This window comes from Falco rusticolus, chromosome 9 (assembly GCF_015220075.1).
Source record: "Falco rusticolus isolate bFalRus1 chromosome 9, bFalRus1.pri, whole genome shotgun sequence".
Lineage (NCBI taxonomy): Eukaryota > Metazoa > Chordata > Aves > Falconiformes > Falconidae > Falco > Falco rusticolus.
In genome coordinates, this window is record NC_051195.1 from 14,279,442 (window position 1) to 14,299,882 (window position 20,441).

General features: G+C 40.1%; 1 protein-coding gene across 1 annotated transcript in view; it reads left to right on the top strand.

Moving 5' to 3' along the window:
- The window catches only part of GRID1 (glutamate ionotropic receptor delta type subunit 1), a 544,725-nt gene extending 524,956 nt beyond the window's left edge, over window positions 1-19,769 (top strand). The window contains exons 15-16 of the mRNA XM_037400885.1: window positions 510-750; window positions 18,671-19,769. Coding sequence (XP_037256782.1) covers window positions 510-750; window positions 18,671-19,099 — 670 coding nt within the window. The 3' untranslated portion in view covers window positions 19,100-19,769. The remainder of the gene's footprint in view (window positions 1-509; window positions 751-18,670) is intronic.
- Window positions 19,770-20,441: the final 672 nt, after the last annotated feature.

Genomic DNA, 20,441 nt, shown 5'->3' on the forward strand with positions numbered 1-20,441 from the left:
ACAGCATTGAAGTAAAATCTTTTTGAATAAGCTACGTTTGCTGAAGTAAATGAGTTGGTTGCTGCTTAAACAGATTTGTGTTGTGGCACACAAACAGTAGCATGTTTAGTCTCACATGATTTTGAAATTATTGTGAGAGCAGCAGTGGAGTGGGTTGAGCGTTTCGCTAGTGGGACCAGCTGTTGCAGCTGAATGTAGCCAGACCAGCCATGACTAACTGGAATATGGTGATTTCCCTTGGAAGTGCTTCTTGCATTGCAGTGGAATTTTTTTACAGTCTCTTCTTTTTCTAAAGTTACCCAGTGGAGTTTACCTGCTGCTGTAAGTAGAAAGAAATCTTGCTGTAACAGAGTTTCAGAGTGAGAATGCTGCACGGTGGTGATGGTGGTGGTGGAATGGAGTTTTGAATGGTGGGGCAGTAGATTTAAGAGTTATGTGACATACAGAAAAGATGAAAAAACTGAAAGAGTATCATTGAAAATAATACTTGTCTTCTGAAATTTCTGCAGGATCCTAGAGTTGCAAGAAAGTGGAGATTTGGATGTTCTTAAACAGAAATGGTGGCCACGGATGGGACGTTGTGACCTGAATAGCCATACCAATGCACAGACAGATGGGAAGGCACTCAAGCTTCACAGTTTTGCAGGCGTTTTCTGCATTTTAGCAATAGGCCTTCTTCTTGCATGCTTGGTGGCAGCATTGGAGTTGTGGTGGAACAGCAACCGTTGTCATCAAGAAACACCGAAAGAGGTCCATAACTTTTATTCTTATCACAATTAAAAGTAGAAAACACAAAAGAAAGAGCAAGGAAGTGGAAGTTGTGGGATTTTAGGTGCTCTCATACAATAAATTTGATATATTTTGATTTGCCATACTAAGCTTTGCATATAACTTTTTGGGTGGTTGTTTCTAAACAAATAAAAAACCCCAACAAAACGTGTCTTTTGTGCACACGGAAGGTGCCAAACTGACAACCCTGGAGACTAAAGTCCTCTATTTATAGAGCAGGTACAGCATGGGCAGCAGCAGTGCAAACTTCCCCACATTGCCCCACCAATGTGCCTCAGTCCTGAGCTGGTGAGACCACCTTTAGGGGTAAGAGAGTAGTTCAGAAACACCCCCTTGGCCTCTCTGCTGTGAGTGACTGGGAGACCAGTCATGGGCACCCATTTGTGCCGCCAGTGGTAATGTCTTCTGTGATCTGAGACCCCCTGCGTTGGCTGTGAGAGCCATATCTATCCTGCACAGGCTGTGCAGCTGCCAGCCAGCTGGTAGCTGTTTTCCTTCATGGCTGACCTAGGCTGAGTTTGAAGAGGTACATGAGCAATTAAAAATAAACCAGCTAGTTATTAATTGAATAAGCCATATTGCCATGACACTGTTGAAATGCTTCCTTTCTTTTGAAATCAGTTTTATTTCTAAAAGTAGGAGACTCTGAGTAAACCAACCTTCATATAACATATTTTACCTAGGAAAATACATCTGAGAATTCCTTCGGTTTGAAGTTTTCATGCACAGCAGCAGTAGTTAGCAATGCTATGATAGAATAATCAGCACACACTCAGACCTGTCTTGCATGAAGCCTGTATTTGTTTACGTAGATTAAATGTTTAACAGACTAACCTCTTGTAATTTTGGAGACGCTGAGGCATTTGTAGGTGCTTTCATCTTGGAGCAGATGTTTGTTACAAGCAAATAATAGCAGTGAGCTACACTACAGCTGGAAAACGGTGCATAGCCCATCAATTCCAATCTATGTTTCTCAAGTTGCCAGGAGTACTACGCTAATTGACATACCTATCACCTGTAAGCAATTCTGGCAAATGGGACCTGGAGATATATGTTGCAGTCTGTAATGCTGTGAAATATTTATCAGTAAGATTCCATTCTTCTGAGTTCCTGCTTCTCCCATTTGAATTCATCCATCAAGTGCTTGGTGATAAACATCTGTACCATGTTTGTGGGACAAAGCTGTAAAGTCACTTGCCTGTGGCTCCACTACATGCAGCAGTGAAAGGGAAATGTTGGTAAAAGGAAGCATGGCTCCAGTTTGCACAATGCAGTACTCCAAAAGCAGGCACAGGGAGAGCGTGAGTAGGTACTCTTGCTTATAAAGTAGGTTTCATATGAAGAGAAGTGCGTCTTTCATTGCTCTTTGGTTAAATACTGTAGAATTTTGCCCCGCTGCCTTGTAGAAGTCACTCCTGCTGTAACCCCAAAGGCCCCACTCCACGTGAGCACAGCGAAGGCCTCTCCCCAGCAGCAGAGCGCTCGCTGCCTGTGGTGGAAGCCTGGCAGGGCAAGGGACAGGGACCTTGTGTGCCATGTCCTCAAGCTGCCTGTGCACAAGCATTCCTCTTGCTATACTATGCAGTGTGTTCCCCTCTCTACGCTCAGGGACTCACCTTGGTGCATCTTTGTAGAGTGAGATGAGTATGCCCCAATGGCAGTTTCATATAGGTAAGGTGAAATAATTCACTCTTTTATTGCAAGGAGTTTAAAATACTCAGTTTCCATCTCTGGAAAAGGATCTGCTTTCCTGAGTTTAAGTATTTTCTTTTTCCCCATCCCCTTTGTTTTGCTTTTTATGATGTAAGAAGAGTTATCGCAAATCCCTGCCTACCCCATCCCAACTTTCCTCCCCTTCCCATCCGTCTCCTCCTCCTGCCCTTTCCCTCCACTGCGTTCCAGATTAGGGTTGCTCTGTACGCCCTCTTGCAGTTTCTGTGACAAACAATAGAATACTTTTAAGCTTCCATTTAAAAAAAATATACTAAGGTTATCCATACAGTAAAGCTGTACTTGGGAAGACCACCAGTGTGTGGGACTGGGCCTGCCCGTGGAGCGTAGCCACTCTGGGTTAAGGGTGGCAAGTTAAACCTGCTCACAGCACACATAAACAGGCTCGGGAAAGGTCGGTGATGTGGGTGCTGCCGAGAGGGAGCAGAGTCAGTGGGAGCCCTGGCACAAGCAGGTTGTTGAGGTTGAACGGGGAAGTGCGTGTTCCTGAGGAGAGGGCACAGGGATGAGGGCTCACAGGCTGAGCCAGCCAGGAGGAAAGCGTAAGGCAGGTATGCGAGGCAGGCGGGAGGGAACGTAATGAGGGGTCCCTCAAGAGGACAGCGGGGTGCAACGAAAGGCAGGTGGCTAGAAGCACCTTTGGGTCAGGTCAGAGCAGCTGGAGGGAAGGGGACACTGCTGCCCCGCACCACAGGTGGGCACGGTCTTCTGCGATCCTCTGCTTAAGCATGGCACAGCCCCACCTTGCCGTTACACTCGAAACTTTATTCCACCCAGACCCACTGCAGGCTGGGCCCTGTGACACGGTGCCTGTCACCTGAGCTCAGCCTGGCCCGGCCAGGGCTCCTGGCCCCTCGGCCCCTCAGCCCCTCACCCAGCTCCAGCTGGCCTGGGCAGGTGGGACCCCTGTGAGGCCGCAGTGGGTGCATGACTGGCCGCCTGTGGCTGATGGCCGCTCACAGCTGATGGCCACCTGCCTGGGGCTGGGCTGGGATGGCACCATGGGGCTGGGAGGAGGGATCCAGTCACAGTGACTGCAACATCAGCTCAGTTATATCAGCAAAGGAGCATAGCAGATGTTTCTCGGTAGATCAGTGGGCAGAGATATAAATTTTATCTATGTACTACTAGTGAGGAGGGATTGAAGGAGGATTGCTGATGGCTACTGTAATTCAGATAGGAAACCACGTTCCAGAAAAGGTGGTGTAGGTTGGTTGAAGATTTTCAACATATTTAGGAGAACCAAGTTTTGAAACTTTGGGAAAGATATGATCCAGAGATGAGGGGAGTGTTAAGTCCTGGGGACTGCTGTGCTTGAGTCAGGAGCAGTGGCTGAGTGTTGCTGGGGGACCAAAAGCAAAAAGAGGATTTGATCTCCAGGAGGTGTTATTCAGGAGATCCCATTTCTGTCACAGCATCTCTACAGCAATGGTCATAATAACAGAGCCGCAGCGTGCATAGCATGTACAGAACGTTAAAATCTGCCTCCTGGCTGCATCTGATACTCCAGCCAAATTGTTAGTTCAAGAACAGCTGCAAACTTAAGTCATGCTGCCGATTTTCTTTTGCTTTTGGGAAGGCTTTGGCACAACGTGAGTGTTGTGATATCACCTAAAAATTGTGGAAGCTGGATCGTCTCCCAACCATTTTCTTCTATCAAGTGCAGAGCTTGTGGAGGGTCACGGAAGGACTAGACTGGTGTCTCCTCATGCAGAAGTCACCTCATGAGTTGAAGGGCAAGGAGGCACTGTTCGGCTTCTGTGACCCTTACCCCGTCAGGAGCTTTATCAATCCGTTGTAGAAAATGACAGCGGATTCAGCCTTGAATAAGGAGTTAACATAACTTGTGGAGCCCTTGCATAACATTCTGTCTTTGGCTTGACCCACTTGGTAGGCTGCATCATGCCGACAGCTGGCAACACAAAAACCGGAGAGATGTTGGGAAGATGAATGCACAACTGCTCTGGCAGATTTATGACAGGGTTGGGCAGCTTGCTGGAGACAGAGCAAGGAATTTTTTAGAGGCTCATTTTGTATGTTGAGGATCTGTGAAGTCTAGCTGGAAGAATGTGCACAGCCCTCATTAGCACTGGAGAAATGTTTTCAGCTGACACTGACGTGTTGATATTTGCCAATTCATTATCTTTTCCTCGTCCACTTTGTATGCCTTTTGTGGACCTTAGCCTGAGCCAATACATTGAGGTGTTCAAGGACTCAGATGTCTGTGTGGTATAAATCACAAATCTTAATTACAGTAAGTGTGAAAAATGTAGTGTTAACTATGTAACTGGGAGGAACAGAAAGCCTGTATTTTGAAGCCTGACACCATAAGTTGGGACTTTGACATTAATTTGATCTACGTTTGTAGTAACTCTTCTTTATGGGGAGAGTGATGTCAGATGGAGACTACTTCCAACTGGAATATTTTTTACATTATTCGCATATGAAGAAAATCTGCCCCACTCAATTAAAAAAATGTGTTGTTCCTACCTATTAAGTCAATTCATTAATATAAACCTCCAGGAAGGATGGACTTCCTTTACTTTTCCAAAACACAGCTGTCATTGGTTCACCATTCTATCATGCAAGGTATAGTGAAATTTCTTGCTAGATTCGGGAAGGCTGGGTGGATTTTCAGGATATTGTTACAAGGTATTTTTGTTTTATTTGAAGCAGATTTGTAAAAATGTTTCTAATGAGTACTGTGGTAATAATCTTAATGTCTCCCTTTTAATTCTTCATTTAATCCATATCAGATCAGATTAACAAAAGAAAGATTAGCTTCAGCATCAGGAAAAAACGTATAGCTGCAACACTGTGCCACGTTCTTCTACTAGAGTTCAAGTCTGTAATCTCCTAAAGTTGGACAGATCTCTGGTAAAGTTTAAATTCCCTTATTAATTTCTAATTCAGCAAAATTTACATTTGGTCATGTTTTTTAAATTAGATTTTCCAGAATTTATAATTATCCTCTCCTAATTGTTAATAGGCAGCTATTCTATACCCACTGTGAAATTTAGCTAGCTCATATATCTATCTCTGTGTGCTAAAATCTTAAATTTACACAGGTGCTACTCAGCCTGCAATACTGATACCTAATCTTTTGATTTGATAAGCTTTAGTAATGTGGGGATTTATAAAAAAGTGAAAATTACTATTTATTCTGGAATCTCTGTTCAGTCACTCTATGTCCCTTTTGACTAACTGAGCAATCAGATAGTTATTGAAACCTAGTACCATAGAAGTGTTGAGCTTTTAGTAATTATCTCCCAATTTCTATATCTTTTGATATGTGTCTTATGCATTTATTTCATTATATCAGTAAGCTATAATATAATGTGAATCATTTAACTGCCAAGGGCTTTGCCACATTATCAGGTTGTTGGTGTCTTTTATTCCATTTGACACACTGAAAGACAGTTTTCAAATCTTCATTGTCATTATGATCCAGTGTCACTGCTTACTGCAATGGACACCCCAGCATCCTCTGTGCTTTATCATCTATGTCTTACTGTGATGTACTATTCCTCTTGAAGATTATTACTTCTGAGATCTCTTCAGAACTATTAAAAAAGCCGTCCTAGTTCATCCACACACTATACTCCAAAACTGAAAACTTAGGCACAAAGATAAAATATCATATTATTCATGGAGATGCATTCACTCAAACCAAATTAATGGCCAACTCTATATCAAAGAAAATTAGTCACTTATACAGGATGATTTTTTTTTGCTGGGAACTGATACTTGGTGCATCTTCCATGAAAGGCGATACTGATTCGCCCACTGTTACAGTATATAATACAGCTCTTGAAAGATAATGTTAGAATGTTCTCAAGAAATTGTTGGATTGATTCTTTATAAATCAGAACTGTATTTTCTCCAAACCAGTTGTGCCACTCCTAGCAATGTGTTTCAGAATCTGTACCCAGCGTGTTGGCAGTTTTGTAGTGCTCGAAGATTTTGGGGTTTTACTGGTTAAGGAATGGCATTATTTTCCATCTCCTGAGTTGTGACTAGTCATTGCCTCATAGCTTCTGTCAAATTTATAATTCATTAACAATCACAGTCTTCACAGCTTAGTTTTTAATTTCTTAACTGTCTCATACTTCTGCAAAATCATTTTATTCAACAGACTCTTTTCACTTTTCTGTTTGCACTTTTTTAAAAAAATAATTAAAAGAAGGCAGCAATTCAGGTACCGTCCAGAGCACGAACAGACTTGTGTTCTAGTAGCAGCCTTTTATCATTCCTGTTCCCTGCTACTCCCAGCTTAACAATGTTGTAAATGTTATTTAATCTCAAAAAGTCTAGACTCTGCAATACTTTCTAGCTCTATAGGATAGTAGGAGGTAGTGACATTACTCTAAAAAATATCAGAAATATTTTGGCAGTATACAGGATGAAAGAAAGAAAATCTGTATCTCTGGCCAGGGCAGCTTTGTATGATCTGCCTTAAGTTCCCATGTTTCCATGTTCGATGATATGCAAATTCCAGCCTACCTCAAACCCTGTATTTCCAGCTTTAGCAGTCATGAAAGTTACCCACTAGGACTCTCTTCTGTTATTAGAAGACAGTGAAACCCCGTGTACCTTAGAAGTGGAAGTATGAAATCACAGATACAGTCCAATGGATCAAAATTTGTCACTGCTAAGAATTGTGGTTTGCACTGTATTCTCCAACCAGATATTATTCCATGGCAACCAAGGCTTCCGTACCTTCAGCATGGCGTCAGCAGCGTTGTTTTTGATTATTAAAGAGTCTTACGCTTTCAACATTATTTTCACTTCCCTTGTCTTTGTCACTTCATTTACCTTGTCTCCTTTGTGGTGTTATCTTTTTATCTGACAATTTGATTTCCCCGGGGATGGTTCCTTTTGAGAGTGAAAGGAAACATGAGATCATCAAACTGATATTTTATTTTCCCTTCATTGCATGTCCTCTATATTTTATCTTGTTTTTATTTTAAATTATTTTTCTGTATTTTTATGACATATCTGAAATCTTTGTACATTTTTTGCTCAGTTGCATATAAATGATCATTTGTTTGTACCACTGTATTGTATCTACTTTTCTAAGAATAAATAAAGTTTTTTGGGGAAAATAAATCATGCAAACACTGGCAAAATAATGCATTTTAATACCGTATAGAAATTCAGTTTGAATATAATAAGCTGGGGAACTTCATTTAACTAGCATTTTAAAAGCAGCAGAGCAGTGTTAAGAATCAGTCATCCCAGAATGCACAATTTCATGTTGTTTGATGATGAAGTGTAAGCTGGAAGAATCAGTTAAAGGGAAGAAAAAAAAACAACCAAAAAAACCCCCAACAAAACAGGATATAATGTATAAATTGCCTTGTACAGAAACTGATAATAGCTGGAAAGGCATCTTAAGAAACTCAGTGTTGGCTGTTTATATGAGTGAAGAAACAAGATTTTTTCGTTAGAGCTCCCTAGCAGTGAAGCAGATATTCTGTGATACCTGGTCACAGAGAGCTTGCTCATCAGAATCCAATTAAATCAGTCAATTTTTGCTATAGATCACCATAGATTTAGGTCAAGTCTGTAATGAATCTAAAAGTGACATGTCATCCCCATGACTGATGACACCAGGCCCAGGCTTCTGCTACCCAAAGCAGTATGGAAGCATTCAAGTTTGGTTCCAGCATATTTCCCTAGCTGCAAGGAAGGGATTTTTCTGTTTGGTTTAATTTTTCTCTCAGTCATATAAGAAAACCCTGCTAATGGGATTCTTAGGGATATAATCTGGATTTACTTGGCATGAACCTTGTGGGGGGCAGGGAGGAATTGAACAGAAATAAGCATAAAAAAGGAGTGTTGCCATGCAGGGAAGTCAGAAAGAACCAACCTGTTCAAAGTTGCAGTTTCGTACTGATTTTAAGTACTTGCTTAAGTTGCATTATATCACCTATCCCAGAGGACTTCTGTGGCTACTCATGTGCTTGGCCTGAGCTTATGTGTTTTACTGAGTTGGAGCCTTAATGTGTCAGATTCTTTTAGATTCTTCACACAGTGTTTACAGAGCTAATGTTTGTATATTTTATCTCAGCCTACAGTGGTATTTTAAAGTTGAATTTTTGAGGGGGTGGTGGGGGTGGTGGGTGGTGTTGAATGTTCAGTAATAACAAAAGCAGTAAAAGTTCAAAATAAAAACCATAAAATGTTACTTTTTTCTCAATTTTTTTTTTACGTTTTTGTGGTTTGTAAAATGCCTTAGGCCTTGATCCAACTAAGTATTTAAACATGTATGTAAAGTTTAGTAAGAGTTTGATCCTGATCTCACCCAGATCACCAGAACGCTTCTATTCATTTAATGGTGTAGGATCAAACCTACTTTGCTTTGAAACCAACAAATACGCAGCATAAACTGGAAGCTACATGTGCACTGAAGTAATTTGTTGAAGACTGAACTCACCATACAATAATATTAACAAGAAATTTATAAATCTATTTATCCATTGAATTTTAATCAATTTATAATACCTGAAATAACCTGCGCTCAATATTAGCAAAATATTAAGGAATCACAGATACTAATATTGTGGAAAACATACATTTACTTTTTTAAAAAAATCTTGATGATTTGGTTGTGATTTTCCATAAGTTGATAATCATATTTATAAGCCCATGTATAGAAAAGACCTACTCAGACTTACTCAACATAACAAGTACTATTTCTTCAGAAGTATTTGGTATCCGAGAGTTCTCTGCTGGGAAACTGGTGGCCAGGTTTTTATTATGCTAAGCTATTTTAATGATTTGACTGGCCATGTCTTTTCTCATGTTGAAATAGGAGCTTGGGCAGCTTCCAAAATACAGCCGTGAATGGGGGTGCAGAAGCCTTTTCAAAAGTCAGTTCTTAATTAAAACATCTGTGGATAATAGTCAGGAGTAAGAGTTTTTGAAGGCTTTTGCATAGCTGGAGTGGAGACGAGAGGCTTTGCGAGGCAACTGTCGCTGGGCATCAGGTTGTAGAAACAACTCCTTGTGTCTCCTGTGCCAAATCACTCTTGTACTCCTGGCATAATAGGAAAAAATGGGAACTTCTGAGATTTGGATTTGACTAGGCTGGAATGGTGAAAAACGATGATGATAGAGCAATCTGTTATGCCTGATGCTCCAGTAGAGTAAATCAGACAAAGGGTAGCATTGCTTTCCTTTGGGCTCAGTAGAGTGAAAAATTACATCCCTTATGGACTAGATAATAATTTAGGATTTAAAAGCTGTGTAAATCAATGTAAAGAATCCATTAATTTTTAGTGAGTTTTGGAACAGAATCTTCATGAATTTGATCTTTACTTCTTAAAAGGATAATCTGTCACTTCACGGGGTCATTTTAGATGCAGTTGGATTCTGAAAACAGCATCCTCTTCAGGGCCATCCTCTTTGGTTACAGTGGTTAAAATTTGCTATTTCAAACCAGAAGTATAAGAAGTAATAAGTATGTTTTGTGCAAAAAAGAGTGAAATATTAATTATATTATTAGCCTCACTATCTTGATCCTTTTTTTTTTCTCCCCACATCATCTTTTTCCCTTTCTACCTGGAGATGGCCAATGATGTGAGGTTCGGCCTCAGGAGCATGGTGAGAATTTATAATGAACATACAGATAACTGGTTTGTTGTTCAAAATGCCTGCAGAGATGAATCCTTGCTAGTTTTCTTCTCATCTTTACCTCTCTCTGGAACTCCCCTTGAACCTAACCTTCGTGTTGTTGGAAATGCCTGTAACTATGAAGTAACTATACGAAGTGTGTGCACTGTAAAGGTTTATCCATTGCAAGTTCTTTCTCCTAAGAGTTCCTTTGCAGAGACATTGGCATGCTCATCAACCGGCATTCATTCAGTACTGCATTTTGCTGCTTGTGTTGAAAAATTTTTCTTTGCATTCTCTTACTGTCCTGTTTATTTTTAACCTCATGAAAACTGTGGAAACATCTGTATAATGGGAACCAGTCATTCATTTTCTTTGTAGTTGAGTTACCAGCTTCTAATGCTTGTGAACCAAAGTTGGTAAGGACTTTAAAGTTTGAATACCTCAGCATGAGGCTGGATGTCCCCTCTTGTATTGAGTAACAAATGAAGATGCTATCACAGCCTCTTAACTTTGTGGGTGTGAGTCTGCTGTTGGTTGTAAGGACTAGCCAGTGTTTTTTCTGTGATTGAACTTAGTTAATGGGTTATGATGAACGTGGGAGCAGATCACAGCAAGAGGCTGTGGGGCTACCTGCTGTCACCTAAGGTGCAATGCCTGTCCCAGTGGTGCTGTGTCCTGCATATTTATTCACACAGCGCCATAGCATGGGATGCAGTTGAAGATAAAAAATACAGACAGATGTTTAAATTGGTGTGCATCATCAGCTTCAATGGTCTGGTGGGGAGCTTACTGTCTGGTGTATTTCTGGGCAAGGCACACAGGCACAAACCATGGGACAGTTACAGTCATTACAGAATTAGATGCCTGGCTAGATGTGATTTCAAGTTAGAGAAATCTAACCTGGGTTGGGTGGGCAATGTGAGTGTGGGAAGATGTGAACTGCTCCATGAAGCTCCTTGCTACTTGTAACAATGCTGTAGCAAGACGCTTGTGACTTGATTGGTCTCTAGGTTTTTTTGGTAATAGTTTCTTACTTTGATCGATCATAGATATTTTCTGGCTATGGGTAGGTGGGAATAAACTTTGGCAATGTATTTGAAACAATTTTCTATCACATTAACGTCATCTTTGCAGCATTCTGTTATTTCTCACTTTTTTCCAGGTTTACTTAGGAGGGAAAAGAATATTACTGTCTCTGCATAAAGGAATTTCTGCTCTCTGGTGAAGGAGAGCATCTCCTAGTGAATAAGGTGGCCTCATACATATTTTTTTAATGCAGTTTTGTTTCTTTGAAGGTGATTACACATTGAATGAAATTAATATATCTTGCAAAACTCTTTCATTTCTTTTATTCTTTCAATCTGGTAACAGTCTAGTGGACCTTAGCTGATGTTAGTCTCAATGCATTCTTCTAACAGCTGTTTTATGGATGATGGCTTAGTTAATTGCTAATTTAAAATACATAGTACAGGTTCCACTTATAAGAGCAGAAACTTGATTGCAGAGTTGGGCCTATTTATAAATGTTTTTCAAGTAGACTCTTGAGGTGCACCTGTACTTATTTCTAATAAGATAGTGTTATGGTCAAACCAGCATCTAGTGGAGTACACTCAGAAACCACTCAGCAAATTTTATGTAACATTAAGTGCTATTTGACTAGGTCAGTTGCCTGTGTTAAATTAGTGATGGCAAACATATATCATTGCTGCATCTGTTTACATGTCTGTCTGCATTTCACTGCATTGTCGACTACAGTATCTCCGGAATGATGAGCGTGGCAAAATTAAGTCGTATTAAAAAGGAGTTATTTGTATTAATATAACATCATATTATGTTGTCGTTGTTGTGCAGCACATCTATTACATATAGCATCACTGCTTTTTATTCTTGAACAAGGCAATTATGTCTGGTTTTGCCACTCTGTCAAAGCCCCCTGGAATAAATTAATATTACAGCTTTACATATGCAGTAGCTGTAGCTGAAAGTAATGATAATGACCCTTGGTGAATATAGAATTTCAAAATAATCTTAAACAAATATACATATGCTGCTTCTTCGTTTTTCCTTAACCAGCTAAGTGTTTTGAGCCCATGATGTCTGAAACCCCACGGACAGAAAGTGGTGGCTGAGTGGAGCTGTGGGTTTTGATGCCGAGCTATGAAAAGAACAGCCTATGGGTACCTGAGTGTGGAAATGACACTTTCATTTTCATATTTTTTTGTTCGGTGTTTCAGTTGTGCAGTATGTCTGTCTGAGCATGGAAGTGCCTCAGAGGCTTCCTTTCTGTCTAGCTGGGTACAAGTGTGCCTTCCATCATCTGTGTCTCGTGACCACTGATACTTGTATTTTTTAATATATGTGTGTGAGTTAAGAGGTGGTTTATATAGATGGTAGAGGGACTGGCATGTAACCTGGTCAAGGCCAGAAAAGGAAATGTCTCTCTGAGGCTGGGACTTGACTCAGAGTTTGAATCCTAGTACTAATCACAGAATTGTCTTATTTTTTAAATAGTTTTTCGTAGTGTGAAAATGTAATATTAACATTTATGTCTTGGTTTCATTCTCTCACCAAAAGATAATTCTTCATATTGTCACACAAGACAGAAACAAAGAAACAAAACAGAAATGCACCATGGTTGATGATTAAAACTATATTACTTTAAAAAACGTATTTTCTGCATATGTCCTGAGGCTTATTAAGAACTGCATTAGCAGGCTTTTAATATTTGGCACAGTTATCACCATCTGACCCGGAGGTATTGACGCATTCATGATAGTCCCTCGGTCTATGTGCCTGCCTGCCCGTATTGGCTACATTTCTGAATTTTTAGTGCTTGATATTTAGGGTCAGAACCATCAGTCTTTTTCTTCTCCTCTAATCTAGAGTGGTTTTATTTGTATGAGTGGGACACAGATGCAACTTATCACAGTTTTGGCATAGTTTTAGCATCAAATTTCTGGAAATATTTGGCCTTTCTGTTGGGGCATTTGTCTCCCTTTTTGGCCTTACTGAAACTGCTTCATCAGCTTGTAACATTTTTATCTCTTCAAGTGGCCTCTCTTGAACTTTGTGATAAGATCAGAGAAATCACAAGTAAGAACAGGTGGCCGCATTAGTGTCTTTACTAAAAATATTTTTCTCAAATATCTCCCCTTTGGAAAATCCCAACCATTGCAAGCCTGGCAGCTGAACAGTATTACCTTTGAAATAATTGTGTTTAGAGTGATATAGGCAATTTCTTGAAAACATCAGCCAGTAGCTCCTTTCCAACATTCAGTGCAATGGCTCTCAAATTTGATAATATTAGCTGATTCCAAACCTCACAAGTAGTTTCATATTCTTTCAATCTGACTGCCTACACCCTTTTATGAGAGCCCACTGTCAAAATTCACAGAAAATAAGCTAGAAAAAAAATACCGATTACTCTGTAAATCATCCTGTCTGCATTTATATCTTTCCATAATTTCTCTCTGCATGATAAAGCCAAACTTGGTTAGTCCTGAAAGGGAATCATAGTTTCTTGCAGGTGCAGCCATGCAGGGTTAGTCGTTCCCAGATAATTATGGTGAGCATCCTTCAAATCCATGCCAACGGTCACCACGGTGAGCTCATGCTGTCAGTCGTAGGCCATTGAACCTGTCGCTCATGATCGGGTGCTTGGGATGTATCACAAACATGCCCTTCATTTGCCTTCCCAGAATGACATTTAAATTGGTATTTATGAGTAAGACAGTTTCCTGACCAGAAGCATTGTTTGGTTAGCTGTTCTCCTTAACCTCGAGGAGGATAAGCCTGTGTTTGTAATCCATTTTCCTTACACATGATATTTTTAATTCCCTTCACTGAATAATTTCTTCAACTGATCTATTCATATTGAAAATAGAATTATGAAGGTAGCAAATCAAAATTATTTCATCCTCTTCTGGCAACACATGTGTGTATGTTTACCCAAGGTAGCTACATATGAAAAGTGAAGTTGAATTGGCTTGAAACCTCTGAAATGTGACATATTTCTATTAACAGTTTTGCGTATTAAGTACAAAAAACAAAGAGAAGAAACCTTTGGTAACGTGTCTGTCATGGACACTGGAGTATGAAGTTTGGAGTTCATTCATTCAGCTCTTGAAGAGACTTCACTGGAGCTAAGTGGAGCTGAAGCCAGAAACCTTTGTGAAGAGAAGCAGTAAGGCTTCCCCTGGGGGGCTGGCCTTTGGAGAAGGGAAGACTGTGCTGGAAAACTGGCACACTAGCCTCCACTACAGCTCCTGGTTTTTCTGTCCAGCTGCCAGCTCTGGTGCCTTGCCACTTCCTAGCCCCAAGTCTTAATATATTAATTTGTAGTAATTTATTAATTTTATTTCATTTATTTTGTCATAGAGAAATGGAAAAATAGAGAACAGTTACAGCATCAGAAAGCTTGAAAGTCTTTTGCAATGCTACTTTACCGTTTCACAATTAAGGTGACAAAGCCTCAGCAAATGAAAGAAAACCCCTGCAACCTAACTAAGTGCTTAAGTATTTAAACAGATGGTTCATATTTAATGAGAATCATAGAACTAAAAGGAGAATACTGAGCTGACGGGGGAGCAAAACGTCATAACTTTTAAAACTTTTTTTCTGGCTTTATTACCATTTAACACTTTTTCCATTAATTTTGTTACTTTTCCCTAACATATGGTTTGTTACTGAATTTTCCAAGAGGACAATAAAGGAAAAGAAAGATGAGGTTTACAGAATTTACAAATTCTGAAAACTTGGTTTGTCAAATAAAGATATCCCAAAACCTTCAGTTCTGGAAATCTTGGGATTCAAGGCAGTCTTCTAGTATGTAACGGCAAACGAATCTTCTCCAGAGTTTCTAGTTTTTATCTTAGGGTTGTTTTTTTTTTTAAAAAAAAATAAATTGAAAAAATCATTCATTCAGCATTAAGATCTTTTCATACAAAGCTTGACATTTAGTTATTCAGCTGCTCTTCATCTAATAAGGCAACGAAAAAAGGAAGAACCTTTAAAAATGTATTTCTATTATTCCTCAGAGACAGGGTTGTTTTCCTTAACCTTTACAAACATTTTATTTTAACAACAAAAAGAGGGAATGATGTGAACTTCTGGGCTCTTGGAAGCCTCTAAAAAGTTTTCTCTGATCTTAATAAGGCCAGAAAGTTGTCCTTAATGCTGAAGGAAGAGTTAGAAGTAGGTGAATGATAGCCCCACCCCTGCCTCTTAAAAAAACCCCAAGCATTTACTTCTCTACACTTTGTAGAGTGTTCTGTTGTAGATAAAATATGATGCCTGTGTGCAGGGATTATGTTCTTCTTGATAATGAAAACTTCAGCGGAGTGAAACACGTTTATATTATGAAACATAAGCAACTACATATCCACCATTTGCTGAGGAATGCTGTCCCAGGGCTGGACTGTGCACAGCAGGAGAAGGCAACCCTGTTAGGCCAGCGGAGGGAAACATTCCAAACGATGTCATCCTGGATAACCCCTCTGGTCTGGACCAGGAGATGTTAAGAGCAGCCCATCTGAGGCTCTTTATGTTTACATCTTAAGAAGAGTTAAGCTAATATATAACCAGGATTCATTTGTCCTTTGCATTTTATGACCTTTTGTGCACAGATGCTCCAAATGAAGAGCACACTTCATTCACAAATGGATTTTTTCCTCTACAAACAGTTAATGATTGCATGTTGCAAATACCAAAGCTCTACCTTTCCCTCTGGCTTGGCTAGTTATCCCAGTCACGTTATATTTGTTCCTGTAGTAAAGCGGGTTGGAAGGCAATCAAACAATACAAATGAAATATTTTCACTTGAAATGATCAGAAGAAGGTATTTGGCAAAAGCTCTGAAAAATGCTAACGAGTCATGAGCATTCCTCCAGTGTTACTTAAGAATATTTTTCTATTGTTTGCTCAGTTCTAACCTGAGTTCTCTACTTTTTTCTTATTTTGTACTAGAAGCTTAGCAAGAATATCAATCCCAGATAACTAGAATGCCAACCTAGGAGTCTAAATCAAAGCTAGCAGCATTTTTGAGAAAAGAAATATTACTGGGTACCCAAAGAAGCATTTTGTAACAGACTTCTGGGAGTTAGCTTCCTTAGACATAGATATCATCATGCCTGGTGGTTCCTGAATTTTCTGGATAAACAGAACTTTGCAGCAAACTTTTATTGGCAGACAGCTGAGGAAGACACAGCAGTGTGCAGGCAAACGTCTGTGCAAAAGGAACCCACCCACAGAAGTTGAGCCTTTACTCCCTACAGGGAAAAAAATGAGAACGCTTCTCACACTTGCCCCCAGTCCACAATTTTACTTCAAGAAAGAGAAATACATAAAATTATGAATTAAACTTGTGTAATCCTTTGGCCACTGTAGCACAAATCTTTAATTTACCTAGCTGCAGAGTTTATGAAAAAGCCTCCGTTATTGTCAGCTTGGTGCATTGTCTGACATACAATGTCTGTCAGGTACGGCTGATGGCAAGAAGGACTTAACACAGCTGCAGGGGTTATCTGATCAGCTGTTGCGTGGTCCCTTTCTGCTGCAAAAGTTTATTTGTTTTTTTATTGTCTACTGATTTTCTCTAAGTCAAAATTATCTCATTAGAAGATTTGGCTGAAAAAGCAATATTTTTAAAAGAATAGTTTGTTTCTTTGGTGAGGAAGATGGCACCCCCAGGTTTCTGGGAGTTTTATTGGTGTTTCGGTGGATTTGTGATGTAAATGAAACAGGAATTCATTTTCTACTGATTAGCAAAGCTTAGCCCTGTAATTGTGGAACAATTGTACTCCAATTGAAATCAATATGGATTTAGCCTAAAGCTAAGGACACAGGTTTGGGGTCATCATCACTAATTCATTTCCAGATCCGTACAGAGATCAGCAAATCCAGCGGTTCTTGAGTAATGTAGAAGTGGTGTTAAATCACAAGGTTAGAATCAAATCGGTAGTTGGCATTGACGGGAATCAAGGGCTTTAGAGTTGACTTGTCAATTTACAGGTGAAAGCAAAGTTACATAGCAGTGAATACCACTGGAATAATTTTGCATTTCTCTGTGCTCCACCTGAGCACCAGTGGCAAAAGATCATAAGGGGTGGGTGGCAGTGGCATCTTATACTTCTCTGTTCCCAGAGACTAGTTTTTGGTATGAATCAGAGCATCTGTAAGACTGCTGGTGTTGGATTTAACCAACAATTAAGCATATGATGTTTGCTGGGCAATCAGGGATTACTGGGACACAAACGTGTCAGTTAGTCCTACTTCTTAGGCTGGAATCTTGCTGACTGCCTAGTGTAAGTACTGGTTTCTGTCAGACCAGGGAATGTCTCTGGGCTTGTTGGGCTTTTATAGATGCTTTGCTGCTATTCTGCCATATGTTATACTTGCATCAAATAACCACAACTGCAGATCAGAGCTATGCTTTATGAAATACAGAGAAATGGTATAATGTAATACCTTTTTGTTGGCAATACAATGCTAGTATTAAAATTCAGTGATACAGCATCCCAGGTGGTTGACTTTACCCTGCCAGTTTTGTTGCTTTCCAATTTGAGCATCTTGAATGCTGCGCTGAGGTGATAAACAGCCTATTGTAGGTCTTTGCTGCTTCGGGTTTGAAGACAACTTCTTTTGTCATATTTCCTCATGGAAACTAGAACATGCTGAGTAAGTGGTCCCCAAAGTCCTTTGAAGAGACTGCTCCGGGAGCCTTAGGCAACACATTCTCAGAAGATGGCGATGCAATTTCTAAAGACCAGAGTTACTTTCCCAAACTCTAACCGTAACCAGACTTTTACCAGTTGACATGCCAAGATGACAGTTTATAGTTGGTCACACAACTGTTCAAAACACAAAGGAGTGGTCCCCTCCCCAGGGCTCCCAGAGTGCGTTTCTCTCAGTGCTGTTCCAGTAGGTCTACAGTCTGTGCCATGTAAGTGACCCAGGGCTTCCTGCTGGGAAGGGAAGACTTCTTCACCACCACAACCCCTGGACAGCAGAGTTCTGCACGCAGAGCAACTACCCTGGAGTCAGCTAGGCCGTGCACAGTGTTTTACTGACAAGTTCCTTTGAAAATGCACTGCAGCTATATGAGATAGTGGTGAGCTGTCTTGTGGTTACAAGATAGTGAGCTGCTCCCTGGAGTCTGGAGTCCCAGCTGGCTTACTTGCCTGCAGTATGCTTTTTTTTTCTGGGCTTGTGCAAGGTGAGCTAAGGGCTGGTGGGGTGTGCTGGTCCCTGGTGCCAGCTCCTGTGAGCTGAAACAGAGGCACGATTTACCTCCAAGGAGGATGAGATTGACAACATCAGGGGCTCTGGCAGGCTTGAGATTGAGCTTGTGTTTTCTTCAGCATGCGTGTCTCAGCTGGAGATGTTGGGCGGACCTTGAGGTTTTGCGTAGGCACAGACAGAATCAAAGTGGTGTAATGAGTGAGCAACTCCTGGCAGACAGAGGAAGTGGAGGGGGGCCGGATGGGCTTGGAGATTGTGTTTGGACTGATTGTTCTGGTTTCTTCCTCACTAGGACAAAGAAGTGAACCTGGAGCAGGTCCACAGACGTATGAACAGTTTAATTGATGAAGACATAGCCCACAAGCAAATCTCTCCAGCGTCCATTGAAATCTCAGCCTTGGAGATTGGTGGCATGCAGCCAACTCAGACCCTGGAGCCAGTACGTGAATACCAGAACACACAACTTTCTGTCACCACCTTTTTACCAGAACAGACAACTCATGGTGCCAGCAGGACACTCACGGCTGCCTCCGGCAGCAACCTGCCGCTGCCCCTAAGCAGCTCGGCCACCATGCCCTCCATACAGTGTAAACACAGGTCACCAAATGGAGGACTATTTCGTCAGAGTCCTGTGAAAACCCCGATCCCAATGTCATTTCAGTCTGTGCCAGGGGGAGTCATTCCAGAAGCAATGGAGCCCTCACATGGAACATCCATATGATGAAAACAAACAGTAAAACAACCAGCAGAGCTTTTTAATACAAAATTTAAAAGAAAGAAAAAAAAAAAAAAACAAACCACAAAACAAAACAAACTCTTAAATTTTTCTTGTATATACCTGTAAATAATGAAAGAATGAAGTGGGGTAAAAGTGTATTTTGAATATTCCCAATTTTCGAAGTAAGTAAAAAACAAAACAAAAAACAAACAAAAATGTATGAATGACTTTGTAAATTTTGTTCTATATGAATAAAAAGGCAAACTACTTGTGATCGTTCTCAAGTGCCAAAGAAGACCAGTTACTGGGACTGAGGGCCATACATTCCCCCCCCCCCCCCCCCCGTGGATATCAACACTTATTCCCTCACTGTTTTTGTTTATTTTAAGAGCAAAAAATTATCTGTTTCTTGCTAGAAAGTTTCACCGTGCTCAGATCTCTCATTTCCCCAGAACCACTTTTTATTGTCAAGATGGTAATTCAGTCAGAGAATTTAACAGCAGGTATTAGCACAGCAGTAACAAATCTTTTAAACATGAATTATAAGTAAAATTCAACAAACAATAACCAGGAAAAAAAGAAAAAAAAGATAACTTTTTCTTTCTAACAAGGATTTAAACTTCCACACAGTTTTTAAGTTTAGGCACAGGATTAATGAATTGTGTTTTCACATGTCTGCTGTGCTGTGTGGCTCTTTTTATTTACCCTTGTGTGTTTCTTATATATATAATATATATTATATATGTATTATATATATGACGTATATATTATATATATAAATGCTTTGATAAACAACAGGGTTTAGGCTAAGGGGAAAGCTTTTAAGATAAACTGATCAGCACGTTTTTTGTATCTTGTGGACATGACTGATAATGGGGAGGAACCAATGACCGAAAGGAGTGAGGCAAGGAGGAGCTTGAAGGGGCAGGGGAAAATGGCTTTGCAGTGGCTGTGCCCCCTGGTGCCGTCTCTTTCTTTAAGATTTCAAGCAATTTGCTGCATAATGGATGCAACACTCTCTGTTGAAGTCATATCCACGAATGAGAAGGCTAAGCTTACGAATTTAAGCACAGCTCTGCTTTTTTCCCATTGATTTTATAAAATAAAAATAAAAATAAAAATAGTTCAATGGCCATGCCTATAATCTTGGTAGAAATGGCTGTAAAATGCCTTCCTTTTGTCTGTCAAACACAATCAGAGGACAAAGATAGAGCAACATGTATAGCAAATTTAATGTCTTGTTCTGCAAATATCACCAATGCAATTTCATATGACAAAAATCAAAAAATCCAAACCACATTGTTTCCTTCCCAAACAGTAGTTCGAATGCCCAAGATAACTGATC